The 14,235-nt window shown below is 43.4% G+C and overlaps 1 protein-coding gene and 1 pseudogene across 3 annotated transcripts; both read left to right on the forward strand.

Moving 5' to 3' along the window:
- Window positions 1–484: 484 nt before the first annotated feature.
- Window positions 485–2,268, forward strand: LOC112255273 (annotated as a pseudogene).
- Window positions 2,269–5,026: 2,758 nt separating this feature from the next.
- On the forward strand, window positions 5,027–11,507 carry LOC112254563 (ubiquitin carboxyl-terminal hydrolase 49). 3 transcript variants are annotated; one of them, XM_024427256.2, is made up of 7 exons: window positions 5,027–5,192; window positions 6,425–6,528; window positions 6,705–8,174; window positions 8,542–8,752; window positions 9,124–9,232; window positions 9,514–9,719; window positions 9,981–11,507. In XM_024427256.2, exons 3-7 carry the CDS (start codon window positions 6,774–6,776, stop codon window positions 10,082–10,084), a joined length of 2,031 nt encoding a protein of 676 aa, XP_024283024.1. In that variant the 5' UTR covers window positions 5,027–5,192; window positions 6,425–6,528; window positions 6,705–6,773; the 3' UTR covers window positions 10,085–11,507. The 3 variants fall into 3 exon arrangements, with proteins under 3 accessions (XP_024283024.1, XP_024283026.1, XP_024283025.1); XM_024427258.2 differs by having other exon boundaries at window positions 5,029–5,159; XM_024427257.2 differs by lacking the exon at window positions 5,027–5,192 and adding an exon at window positions 5,228–5,530.
- The last annotated feature ends 2,728 nt before the right edge of the window (window positions 11,508–14,235 follow it).

Below are 14,235 nucleotides of genomic sequence, written 5' to 3' on the forward strand. Positions count from 1 at the left end.
GAGTCCTTTCCAATGAGGTCCGGCCTGCCAAACCATACACTGTACTGCCATAGTCTATTACAGATCAGATCAATGCAACATACATGGTCCTCACTGAGGAACGACCCCCACTCCTTCCCTGTCAGACAGCGCATCACATTTATCCCCTTCTTACAATTTCCCACCACTCTCTCAATGTGTTCTGCCCAGGTTAGTCTAGTGCCAAAATATACCCCAAGGAACCTGAAGGCCCCGACTCTCTTCAAGTTTCTCACATAGAAACTCAAGCATACCTCATCTCCCACTTTCTTCCTGGTAACGAATACTGAGTTCTCTACAGAACCTAAATCACCACATTAATACCCACTGCTCTACCTCATCAATTGCTTCCTGTACCTTCCTGACTATGTATGGCACATCTCTTCCCCTCTTCCATAAGGCCCCATCATCTGCAAATAACGACCTCCAAATAGCCGTCTGTACCTGAGAATAAACATCATTGATCATGATTGAGAACAACAGAGGACTAATCATGCTCCCCTGTTGGTGTACCGTTATCCACCAGGTAGCTGCCTGAAATGATGGGGAAGTCTCTATCCAGTTGAACGTTCTTCCTTCTACCCCCATAATATCAAGCTTGATTAAATCAATGGGGGTGACTTGGTGAGATCTATTGTTAGTTTTGGTTGCTTTCTTATAAAACTCATGAAATATCAGTAGTTAGCTAGCTACAACTTCTCACACCTGGTCTCTTACATGGTCCAAGATCCCATGTGGATCAACCAGTGATTTATAAATGCAGGATTGCTGATGCTACTGTATATACTGGCCATTGAGAACACAGTTTCTAAACATACTGTACAGTCTTTGATGAGATCCTTTGAATCCACCAGTTGGCCATGTTGGCAGTCCTCCATAAGAAGTCATTGAATTCTACAGTATTTAAATTAAATGCTTCCAGGACAAAATTACATGTATTTAAGTTTTTTTTAAAAATGTTATAGTGGGGACAGTAATATTAGCAATCTCTAAAAAATTATACTTAAAAAAATATAATTCTATATGTTTATGTTTAGCTCACATAATATAATGTAAAAGTAAGTATGCATGAATAAATGTGTCTGTAAATAGAATAAACGTGGTAAAAACAAATGTGACCTTAATAATGCATTTCTATAGCTTCCTAAAATACTTTACAATGGTGGGGGAGTGCCAAAATGAAGGCACTGTGGTTTCAACACAAAGCCCCCAATTAGCATCTAGTGTATATCTAAATCATTGGGATCAACAATGCAACAATGCACAATTAAATTACCTGTCACCTGGTTGATTTCTTCCAAGCATGCTCTCAACTTTCATCACCATTCAGATCTGACATTGTTCAATATCTGATTTTTAGTGCTAAACAATATCTTAATGTTATTAATATTTTTACTCTGTGTGCTGTATCCAATGCTTAGTGTGTGTCAGGTGCGTTTATCTGAGGGAAAGAGTGTGCAACAGACAATATCAATTCTGCACAAGAAGTTGGAGCAGTTAGGCGCTGTGAAGCAGGAAGATTTACTGTGGACTGTGAGACTTACCATGCCACAGGAAATGCCAGGGGTAACTAAAGTTGCACTGCAAAGCTATGACATAAACTAAATTATCTGTCATGTAATTCATCAGACTACATCCTTCAACTACCCACAACAGCCACCTAATCTTTATTTTCTCCCTCTTTGTCTCTGTTTGTCACAGGCCAGCCTACCAAATTCCTGTATGTGATGCATAACTCAGAAACAACCCTGAGCTGCTTAGCCCTGTTTGAAGGGGGTCCCTGCCTGACATGCTCATGGCTAAGTTGAAGAGCCACTTCCAGAACGCCAAGGGGCACAAGGTAGAGAGCCGTGGCTCCCACCACTGCTATTATGATTTCCTGATTCCTTCCTCACCCACCTAGTCCCACGTGACATGTACTGCAACTGTATGGTCCCTGGGGACTGCTGGAACCTGATGAAAGAGTTCATGCAAAGCTTCCTGGGCCCCAGCATCGTGGAGCTGCCTTCTGTGTTTGCCACCATGCCTGAGGGCCTCTACGCGCCAGCGTACTGTGTTAACACCATGACCCAATACCTGAAGATGTTCAGCAAAGTGTGCAAACAGCTGGTGCTCCCAGGGACCACACTCTGTCACATGCTTCATAGACATCAGGTGTACAGTAACTGTGAAATACTTACTTAAGGGTCCTTTTCCAACAATGCAGAGCTAAAGATAAGATTAAAATAAAATAATATAACATAAATAGTGACACAGTGAATAACAAATAAAAATAATGAATAAAAATAACATGGCTATACACTGAGTGTACAAAACATTATTGCTACCTCAATTACCTTGTACCCCTGCACATCGACTCGGTACTGGTACTCCCTATATATAAGGAGTACCAGTACTGAGTCAATGTGGAAGGGTACAGAGTAATTGAGGTAGCTATGTACAGTACCGTACATATTGGTAGGGGTAAAGTACTAGCAGCAGCATATCTCACTGGTCATCCCCAAAGCCAACACCTCCTTTGGCCGCCTTTCCTTCCAGTTCTCTGCTGCCAGTGACTGGAACGAATTGCGAAAATCGCTGAAGCTGGATACCTATATTTCCCTCACTAACTTTAAACATCAGCTAACTGAGCAGCTAACCGATTGCTGCAGCTGTACATAGCCCATCTGTAAATAGCCCACCCAATCTACCTACTTCATCCCCATATTGTTTTTATTTACTTTTCTGCTCTTTTGTACACCAGTATCACTACTTGCACATCATCATCTGCTCATCTATCACTCCAGTGGTAATCTGCTAAATTGTAATTACTTCGCTAATATGGCCTATTTATTGCCTTACCTCCTTATGCCATTTACACACACTGTTCTATTGTGTTATTGACTGTACGCTTGTTAATTCCATGTGCAACTCTGTGTTGTTGTTTGTGTCACACTGCTTTGCTTTATCTTGGCCAGGTCGCAGTTGTAAATGAGAACTTGTTCTCAACTAGCTTACCTGGTTAAATAAAGGTGAGATGAAAAATAAATAAAAAATATGTGGTGAGTATGAAAGTGTGTGAGTGTGGTGTCAGTATGTACATGTTATGTGTGGGGTGGTAGGTAACCTAGTGGTTAAGAGCGTTGGACCAGTAACCGAAAGGTCTCTGGTTTGAATCCCTGAGCCGACTAGGTACACAATCTGTCAAAGTGGCCTTGAGCAAGGCACTTCACCCTAATTGTTTCTGTCTACTAAAGTGTGGGTAGAGTCTAGTGTGTGCATAGTCAGAGTTAGAGCAAAAAAGGGCCAGTCCAGGTAGCCATTTGATTTGCTATTTAGCAGTCTTGTTTAGAAGTCTTATGGCTTGGGGTAGAAGCTCTTCGGGGTCCTGTTGGTCTCAGACTTGGTGCATTGGTACCACTTTCCCTGCGGTAGAAGAGAGAACAGTCTGTGGCTGGAGTCTTTGACAATTTTTTGGGCCTTCCTCTGACACCGCCTGGTATAGAGGTCCAGGGTGGCAGGGAGCTTGACCCAAGTGATGTATGGGGCTGTAAGCACTACCCTCTGTAGCTCTTTGCCGTTGAATGCCAAGCAGTTGTCATACCAAGCGGTGATGCAGCCATTCACCACCTGGGGGCGGCCTGTCAGGAAATCCAGGATCCAGTTGCGAGGGAGGTGTTCAGTCTCAGGGGCCTTAGCTTAGTGACTAAAAAACTTTTGCAAAGAGTAAAGTCTACAAAACTTAGTCCACTCTGTTCATAACATATTCTAGTTTTGGGAACAGAAAACTGTATTGAGATCAAATGTTTAATCGATGAGAAAATGTGCAGAATGTCGGCCAAAATTTATCTCGTTCATCTTCTCCCACCGCCGGCAGTGGGCTTCCTCTTACTAACATAATTGGTAGTGAGTGGAAACGCCAACCCGGTGCTTCACATTTATACATACAGTGAAATATCAGTCTGTTGTTCTATCTGTGTTAGTGATGCGCTTTGATGGCACTATGGTGTTGAACGCTGAGCTGTAGTCAATGAACAGCATTCTCACCCAAGTGTTCCATTTGTCCAAGTGGGGAAGGGCAGTGTGGAGTGCAATAGATTGCATCATCTGTGGATTTGTGGGTCTGGGATGATGGTGTTGATGTGAGCCATGACCAGCTTTTCAAAGCATTAATGGCTAAAGCTGTTTGTGCTACAAGCGGTAGTCATGTACAGGAAATTCTTTATGGCAGCAGGAAATGTATGTACTGAGCATTAGTACAGCAACTCAAACTGTTCAAAGGCTTTCACAACCACTGCAAGGAATATCTCATGCTGAAAATTAGATTAGATCAAAACCGTATTGAAGTCTGACCTCTTGACAGAATAATGCTGTCCCAAATGTCTTGTGGATTGTCTTTATGAGTAATCGGTTTGAAGAACCTACTAACGTTGTATCTGGAGTGTATTCGTTAGATACTAACGTTGTATCTGGGGTGTATTCATTAGACGAATTCCGTTGCAAAACGTTTGGTCTGTTGTAAAACGTTTTGCAACGGAAACCGTTTACTCTAGGAACCCAAAGGGAACAAACAGAACGAAACTGGGAGGGCCCTACATGGATTTGACTAATACAAACTATCGTTTTCGTTTGGAGTGAACGGTTTCTGTTGCGAAACTTTTGCAACAGAATCGGCGTAATGAATGCACCCCTGGGCTTTATGGTTCTACTTATTGTTGGTCATTATTATAAAAATGTCTGACAAAACACTAAATAAACATTTTTGTAAATGTCAAATTGATTATGTTCCTCATTAACCATGTACATATTTTGTGTATATTGTCGCTGGCCTTTTTCACCAACTACAGTCAGTCATGAATGGTTTATTGGTGACTATTTAAGCTGTTATGAATGGGAAAAGTATGCCATACTAATGAATTGAAATAAATCAATGATTGTGCTAATAAAAAAAAGCCATATGCCTTGTAAAAACGGCATTGGGTTTACCAACTGAGCTCAAATAATGTGGACTGCGGTGGGTTTACTGCTCATATCTTTTCACGATCAATTTAATGAATGCCACCTCTTGTACCAATGAAAGCTCAAGCTCAACCGAAGAGTGATCAGCTCAATCCAATCAGAATGAGTTGATTCCAGGACTGATATTGTTCGGTTGTCTCGAGGTTTGTGACAGCTTTCGCGTATAGACGATGGCGGTAAATAGAAGCATTTTCTTTAACTAATACATCAAACCGTTCTTTTTTAGATCAAGTAGCTAGCTACTGACATTGTCAACCTCAGAACTGTAGGGGTTCATAACGTTAGCTAGCTATATTGTATGTTTTCTCAGAATGTGTGACTTTATTCTAGGTTGACCTCCCGGTGTTTTGTTTGAAGATGTACTCAAAAGTTGATATCAGACACAGTTCTCTTTGTTTACATTGCGGCTCCGTGGATGCTAGCTATTTAACAGGCAAAACGTCAGTGATTTTTTTCTTTTCTTTTTTCCGTCGTTGTCAATCACATCAACCCGAAGTTGAATTTTCGCAAGAAAGTGGGTTTCAGACCAGTCTTTGTTCTGATAGCAAGCCTAGCTAGTAATGCTAGCTAGCCACCAAGCTATTGATTGTGTATTTGTCTTAAATTGAAGAAAGTACACTCCAGTATAGGGACACAATTATGAGGCGAATGACATTTTCTTTGTCATCAAATAATGTGCCTATTGTATCAGCCGAATGATTATCAAGAAATACAGTGTATAATGGGTAATTTGTCTAGCTAACGTTACCAACAAGTAGCTAACTAGCTATCTGTATTGCCAATAGTATTGGCGAGCAAGCTGGCTTTATAACCAAACAGGCAACAATAAGTTCGAGCTTGCTACTTCGCTAAATGAACAAGAACACACTCTAGCCCGCTTCGGGTGGATTGAGTAACTAACGTTGGCTACATTTTCATTGTGTTACAAGCCGAGTGGCCACGTTATGGCAACTGGTACCATTTGGCAAGCCATGTACCAGGCGCTAGCTAGCATATTGCACAGTTTGATATCGAGTCCATTGATTGGTCGCCAACCCAACGCATGTTGGCCAGTGAGGCTAACTTGCAAACTTCAGAAAAAATGTTCAATACAGTTGGACCCCTTTGTTTGTAATCATGGATAAATCGATTGGTTATTTGTCAGACTTGCTAACTAGTCAATAACGTGTTACCGGCTAAACTCAATTGCGTAACAATTCTTTGTTTATAAGCAGTGTTTCGTTCTGCTAAGAAACTGAACAGCAGAATTTAACACGGACTGTAAATGGCCACAGTTAGCAAGTTTATATGCTTTAATTGGTTAGAAATATTTGTTTTGCTACAAAATGTGCCTCTTCACCTGTAAATGTAAAGAGCTAGCTATATAAGCACCATTTATTTTCCTGCTTTGTATACTCCGTTTATTCAGGATTCGGAATCAGACATGAGTGAAGCTGACTGAATGCACTTGGGAAGGGCCCTTTTCATATGTCGAAGGAACACTGACCTACATCAGCACACAGTGTTTTTACAGTAAGTAAAACAAGCCTACATGGTGAACAAGTTCATGTTCTTGGGCCTTAAAATCCGCATGCTACACCATTTTAATTTCATATAGAGAACACATTTTTGCATTTGGCATATCTAAAATGAAATGGTTGAATTATGTTCCTGTGATGTACTGAAGTGTATCTGTTTCCCTCCTGTAGGATGAATTGCTGCTTGGCACAGGGGCTTGTGTCCTGACGCTGTGGGCAGGCACATGTGCATCTGGAGAGATGGACCGCTGTAAACATGTGGGACGCCTTCGCCTGGGCCACGACCACTCCATCCTCAATCCACAGAAATGGCGCTGCGTGGACTGCTGCACCACCGAGTCCGTGTGGGCCTGCCTCAAGTGCTCCCACGTGGCCTGTGGCCGCTTCATGGAAGAGCACTCCCTCAAACACTTCCAGGAGTCACGTCACCCCCTGGCCATGGAGGTGCGGGAGCTGGACATCTTCTGCTTTGCCTGTGGGGACTATGTGCTCAATGACAACGCTGAGGGAGACCTCAAGCTCCTGCGTGGGGCACTGTCCACTGTGCGCAGCTCTGGCAGGCGCTCCCTGCGCTCCTCTGCAGGGGGGGACTGCACTCCCTGGGTGGGCGAGGGTGGGCCTCAACCAGCCATGCAAACAGCCCTGTGGCACCGGAGGAAGGTGCTGCTGGGGAAGATGCTGCGCCACTGGAGGAGCCGGCAGCAGGAGGAACAGAACCAGCGGGAGGAGAAACTTGAGCAGGAGAAGGAGGAGGTCCGGCGCCAGAAAAACGAGGTGAAGAGGAGACTCATGGGAGAGTTTGACAATTTGCAGCCAAGGAAGAGTGCCAGGCTGCTCACCCAGGCTCCTCGCTCAACCATCACACTTATCCCCCTGAAGTTCCGCGACCCTCCGGAGCGTCTTCCTCCACCCAAGAAGCCCTCCCTTCTATCCCTGAAACCTCCCAGCAATGGCAGGACTCGTAAACTCAGAGTGCGGAGGTACTACTCCCATAAGGCAACCCATCGGAGACTGGCCCCAGGGGTCACAGGGCTACGCAACCTTGGGAACACGTGCTACATGAACTCTATCTTACAGGTGCTGAGCCACCTGCAGAAATTCAGGGAGTGCTTCCTCAAATTGGACATGTGTGAGACTGAGGAGCTGCTGGCCAAGACCAACCAGGGTGTGGCAGGGGCTGTGGTTGGTGGTGGTAGTGTAGCCACACCAGGCTGCCCTCTAGGACGTGGCATGGAAAAGACAGGCATAGGGGGTCTGCCCACGGGCAGCAAGCAGAGCTCGCTCCCCTGCCTAAATGCAGCAGAACTGGTACAACCCAAGGAGCCGCGCTCCTCCACCCGCCAGCAGATGTCACTGTGCCATGAGCTGCACACTCTGTTCAGGGTCATGTGGTCGGGCCGCTGGTCGCTGGTGTCGCCCTTTGCCATGCTGCACTCTGTGTGGAACCTGATCCCAGCGTTCCGTGGCTATGACCAGCAGGACGCACAGGAGTTTTTGTGTGAGTTGCTGGACAAGGTGCAGCAGGAGCTGGAATCAGAGGGCAGCAAGCGCAGGATCGTCATCCCCATCACCCAGAGGAAGCTCTCCAAGCAAGTGCTCAAGGTCCTCAACACCATCTTTCATGGGCAGCTACTCAGCCAGGTAAAGGTCTCTACTCATTGACATGGTAATTGTACATAACACATTAATTTGGTTTGACGTTCGGCACCCTATCATGGCTAAAAGTAAATCACAAGGATGTTTAAGCTCTTTCTACTCTATAGCATTCCCACTTTAGACAAGGTTTTCTCCACTCTTATACTAGTTGATTGCTGGATTTCACTCCAGGTGAGCATTCTTTTTTTAAAGAGATACCTATTGCTTGTTACACAGCCTTTTTTTATACGTCTCAAGTCAAGCAGGACAATAGTTGCTCTCCAGCACCAGGACTAAGGTGTGTTGGCTCTGTCAGATTTGAACTAATAAGCCCTTGGTAAATGTTTGCTTGGTTATCCCTGCATCTGTCCAGGTGACGTGTCTGTCCTGTAAGCACAAGTCGAACACGGTGGAGCCGTTCTGGGACCTGTCCCTGGAGTTCCCAGAGCGCTACCACAGCACGGAGAAGGGCTCGGCTGCTTCTCTGGCCTACCAGCGCAGCTGCTCCCTCACTGAGATGCTGGCCAAGTTCACTGAGACAGAGGCCCTGGAGGGCAGCATCTACGCCTGCAACCACTGCAACAGTTAGTACTGGGACAGAAACAAATCTATCTGTTTGTGGAATAGACAAATCTTCCTGTACTGTGTTTTTCCATAGTTTTTATTTGGCTATTTGACCAGATTCATGAAATCGAATAATTGTTTTTGTCACATGCTCTCATAAACAACAGGTGTAGACTAATCATGGTTAAGGAATTAGGCCTATTGTGTGTTTCTTTCATTTTGGGCCAGATTTTATTTGACAAACTAGTCAATTGGTGGATAATTAAAGTGAAACTGAGTTTGTGTTTTAGGGTAATCACAATATAGTTCTGCATTTTCTGGGTGATCCCATCCTATACCTCCGTCACACAAATGTTACACGTCTGTGATATGTATGTTTTATAATTGTCAGGGAAAAGACGAAAGACGTCCCACAAGCCCCTGGTTCTGTCAGAGGCATGTAAGCAGCTGCTTATCTACCGCCTACCTCAGGTTCTACGGCTGCACCTCAAACGCTTCAGGTTAGCCCCTGAACTTTAGTCCGTTTTGGTCATTCAGAGCGTTTATTACATCTGCAGGAAGCCTTTCTTTTCACACACCCAGTTGGTCTACTGAATTTGAAGACTTTGTCTGCTTACACAGTCAAGATTTACACCCACACTTTCTGTTAGTTTCTTAAATGTATGTTGCATGTTAAAGTACAATGTCATCTTGTGGTTTAGTTGGTATGATAGATTTTGTTCTGCAAAGGGATGTCTTGTATCAGTGACAACCGTAAGATAACCAATCCCTGTTGTGACAGATGGTCAGGCCGGAACCACCGGGAGAAGATCGGCGTCCATGTGGCTTTTGACCAGGTTTTGAACATAGAGCCCTACTGCTGCACAGACTCTGGCCAGTCGGTCAACAGAGAGGGCTACACCTACGACCTGTCTGCTGTAGTCATGCACCACGGAAAAGGCTTTGGCTCAGGGCATTACACCGCATACTGCTACAACACCGAGGGAGGTGAGTGGGACCAAGATATCAGAAACTGGCATCAAAGCTAACAACTCGGGCTTAGAATAGCCTAACTGGTACATTTTAAGTTGATTTTTGTCTTGTTGTGGACATTTCAGATTTTGAAAACATTGGGTTTTGTATAGTACAGTTGGTTCTCATGAACAATTGGCTCCGAATATAACCTGATACTGTGAGATTACATGAGTTTCTGTTGACTGTAGGTGACACAGTTTGCCAAACTGTAACCAGCCCTGTGTGTGTTTCCAGGTTTCTGGGTCCACTGTAATGACTCTGAGATGAACGTGTGCAGCGTGGAGGAGGTGTGCAACACTCAGGCCTACATTCTGTTCTATACCCAGAGGTCTGCCTAGGCCCCTCTCCCTCCCACATTTACACCCTACACCAGGGTGTACTGTCTGCCTGGAGTCAACAACCAGGCCCATCTGCCAAGGCCTGGCCTGTGGGAACGAGACCCACATCTGGGTTTGTTTCCTAGAGGTCTGCTTGGTCATGTTACACTCCCATCTACTAGCTGTAAACCAGGATGTAGCCTAGTTGTGTGTCCAGGCTTGAAACAACTCAGCCCACATTTGTTGAGTCTGGTAGGCTAACAGCCATGTGAGAGCTACTGAACGTTGTACCACAGGGGAAGGCAATGTTGATCCTGGAATGTGGCAGTGTCAGCTATGTTTTTTGCTCTATCCAGCCTCAAGACCAGCTTTTGATAATAATGATTAATTGCATATATGGTTAGTTATATTTTTCACCTGGTGTCAAAGTGCTTTACATTGTATAGGAGGTAACTTACCTCGTCCTCCAATGTTTATCTCCCTCCTGGGTTGATGAACAGCAGCCATTTGGAGTGGAATCGGAATCCTCCTGTGGCTCAACTAATGGAGTTTTTCATTGTGGCTCAGGAGCGGAGATGATTGATTGCGTCAGGTGCTTCAGAGCCTGGGTGGATTACGAGCCTGCAGATACTATCAGACACTCCAGAACCAATGTTGCCTAGCCTACCTCTGTTCTGTATTCTCAACCACAATGAGATGCCAGCCAAAAGCATTTGTCTCCAACCCAGTTGTCATCTATATCTCACTATGACCTCTTGTTCATACACATTCTGCTGTGGATATCTCAGCTTAAAGGCCTTGGTCTGGGCCAATGGAATGAACAGGGATCGATGGTGTGTAGATATTCCCGTGTGTACTCTGTTTCCCTACGTTGAATGGCGGTATTGGGTTGTGTGGCAGGCATCCACTTTGAAGATGGATGGAAACTATTGAGCCAACTGGCGTCATGCTGCACCTTTATGGAGGAGGGGCTTAGCTTATTGATCCAATGATCAATTGGCTTCTGATCTTTTAATGACTTCTGTATCCTGTGGCAGCTCTCTTCTCCTACCTTAATTGTAGAGGCTAGTTTGGGCTCTGGTTGGAGTTCGATGTATTGTATCTCTGTTCATGGATAGAAATAGATGGAAGAGTGAACAAAGGACTGAGAAATTGAAGAGTGTGTTGTTGTGATAGGAGGGGTACCCATTTCACGAGTGGATCACATGCAAGCAATATACGTGTGACATCATGACATCAAGATAAAATCAGGAATTCTTCAGCTTTGTAATACAATGTATTTTTTTCTTCTACTCTGCTGTTTCTATTTGGTCTTTTTAAGTTAAATTTTCACTGGGCAGTTACTTTAAGTTATACTGAACAAAAAATAGAAATGCGACATGTAAAGTGTTGGTGCAATCTTTCATGATCTGAAATAAAAGATCCCAGAAATTTTCCATAAGCGCAAAATGTATATTTCTCTCAAATGTGGTTCCCAAATTTGTTTACATCCCTGCTAGTGAGCATTTCAACTGTGCCAAGATAATCCATTCACCTGATGTGTGGCATATCAAGAAGCTGATTAAACAGCATGGTTATTACACAGGTGCACCTTGTGCTGGGGTCAATGAAAGACCATTCTAAAATGTGCAGTTTTGTCACACAACACAATGCTACAGATGTCTCAAGTTTTGCGGGAGTGTGCAATTGGCATGCTGACTGCAGGAATGTCCACCAGAGCTGTTGCCAGAGACTTAAATGTTCATTTCTCTACTGTAAACTGCCTCCGTTATTTTAGAGAATTTGGCAGTACGTCCAACAGGCCTCACAACTGCAGACCAAGTGTAACCATGCCAGCCAAGGACATCAACATCCGGCTTCTTCACCTGTGGGATCGTCTGGGACTAGCCAACCGCACAGCTGATGAAACTGAAGAATTTCTGCCCAAACGTTCAGAAACCGTCTCAGGGAAGCTCATCTGCTGGTTCATCGTCCTCACCAGGGTCTTGACCTGACAGCAGTTTGGCGTCGTTACTGACTTCAGTGGGCAAATGCTCACCTTCGATGGCCACTGGCACAATGGAGAAGTGCAGTCCTTTTTTATTTTTTTTATACGTATCTGTGACCAACGGCAGCATATCTGTATTCCCAGTGGTGAAATACATAGATTAGGGACTAATTTATTTTTCAATTGACTGATTAACTTTATGAACTGTACTCAGTAAAATCTTTGAAATTGTTGCATGTTGCTTTTTATTTTTGTGTAATATTCTGTTAACTCCTATCCAAATAATATTGACCCATTCTATACTTGTATTTGTGGCCGAAGCATAAATTGAAAGAAAAAAAAACTTTAAAAAACCCACCTCAAACTTGTATTAAGAGTTTCTAAACTCAGAGGCTCAACATCACGAGACGTCCGGGAACGCTTGCGAAACAGACCAGACCAGGTCGGGGTTTTGAGAAGCCAAATGAGAGAAGTGAAAAATTATTCCATGTTTGCACAACCTAGATTCTATACAAATGTCTTAAGTAGTTGAACATATTATTACTCCTACCTTCTGAAAGTGACAAACTGATGTTTTCATTTTTATCAAAAAATACTTTATATCGAAGGAGTGCCTTTGATTTGACGGCCTGCAAATACGCAGTTCAGCGCGAGATGACCGTTAGACCCGATTACATGTTTCTACGCATGAGCTATGCGAGCCAACGTCGCCGTGACATCGCTTACAAGTGTGATCGGGGATTTCTATTGGGAAAGCAGTTTTTTTTTTTGCATATCTTCATACTGTACTGTCTTAGCTTGTATCTCAAACAGACCGTTTAAAAAATGTCCTCATAGAACACGTCATCTCCATGAGGTGGATGAGCTGGCCAATCAGCGGTCTACTTAATGACTGGTATACGCCCACACCATTCTGTGGTTGAGTTCCGTCCACACCTTTCCAACAGAAAAGCTGCTTTTAACATACTTAATTCGATTTTTTTAGAAGGACATTTATTTGACTCATATTGTAAGTCATATTTCATAGAAGTGCTGGGCAGTTACTTACTTTGCCAGGTAATGAAGATATATGGTACTGCTGGTCTTGATATGAATCAAATAGAAATTTAATTTGTGAAGTGTTTCAACTTTTACAATCTGACGATGAATGTCTTACTTTGAGGTCAGGTATGGCCTTTCCATTGGCCTGTCATGATCTCTTGGGTTCAGTCCTGTATTGTAAAAGCACCTGTTATCAATGTAATAGTCAAATGGGGTTTTGCCGGACAATACTGATTAAAAAACAAGAAATTACTTACATTTTTTGTGTGTTATTTGCATGTATTTTGTAGATGGTTATGCCATGGATCATTTAGCTATTTGGTTTTGAATTTTAAGGATTTTTTTAGGTATTATTTGATAAAATATTGAATTTGGCATTTACTACAGTAATAGCCCAGAGAAATGCATTGAATAACACATTCATAAATGGCAAAAAAGACAATCATAAGGAATAAGGTTTTAAAGTGTCTGTCCTAGTTCTGTGCCAACAAAAATAAAGGCTTAAATATGTCACACAAAAAAGAGAATACTCAGGAAATATTTAAGCCTTTATTTTTGTTGGCACAGAACTAACTCCATACTTACATTCCCATTTGTATGGTTTATCTTCAGATGAGTCCAAGACTTTGTGGGGATCGTAGAGCTAAACGGAGAACACCATAGTGTTTGTGAGAGTTGCCCTTTTCCATAGTGGGGTCATTAGTTTGTAGCCCAAACAGTTTGGACACTACAGACAGAAGTTGGCACATCAGCAGTACCGACTTCAGACGAGTCCTTCATGTTCATGAGTCTCATCTTTCCTTATTAGTTTTGGACACTTTCGTGAGAAGACAGATTTTTCGGGATGTCTCGTGGTCTGACAAACACTGTTGTAGCACGGCCATCTTCCACCACAGATGCGGAGGGCTGACATAGGAGGAGGCGGTGGATTGAGACGTAGCCAATGCAAAAAAACACATCTCTAGTTTATACTGACGGATTATGATGGGGATCTTTTTCATTGAGTTAATTAGATTGACACATGGGATTTAAACTATGTCTGTGTTTCTCACAATATTAGTTTGTGTTTCTCGAGAGAACGGTGCCACTGTCAACACTCATTTTTCAGGTTCAGTCAAGTTCTTGATTTTGGCGCAGTGAAGAC

The sequence above is a fragment of the Oncorhynchus tshawytscha genome, linkage group LG07, assembly GCF_018296145.1.
Source record: "Oncorhynchus tshawytscha isolate Ot180627B linkage group LG07, Otsh_v2.0, whole genome shotgun sequence".
Lineage (NCBI taxonomy): Eukaryota > Metazoa > Chordata > Actinopteri > Salmoniformes > Salmonidae > Oncorhynchus > Oncorhynchus tshawytscha.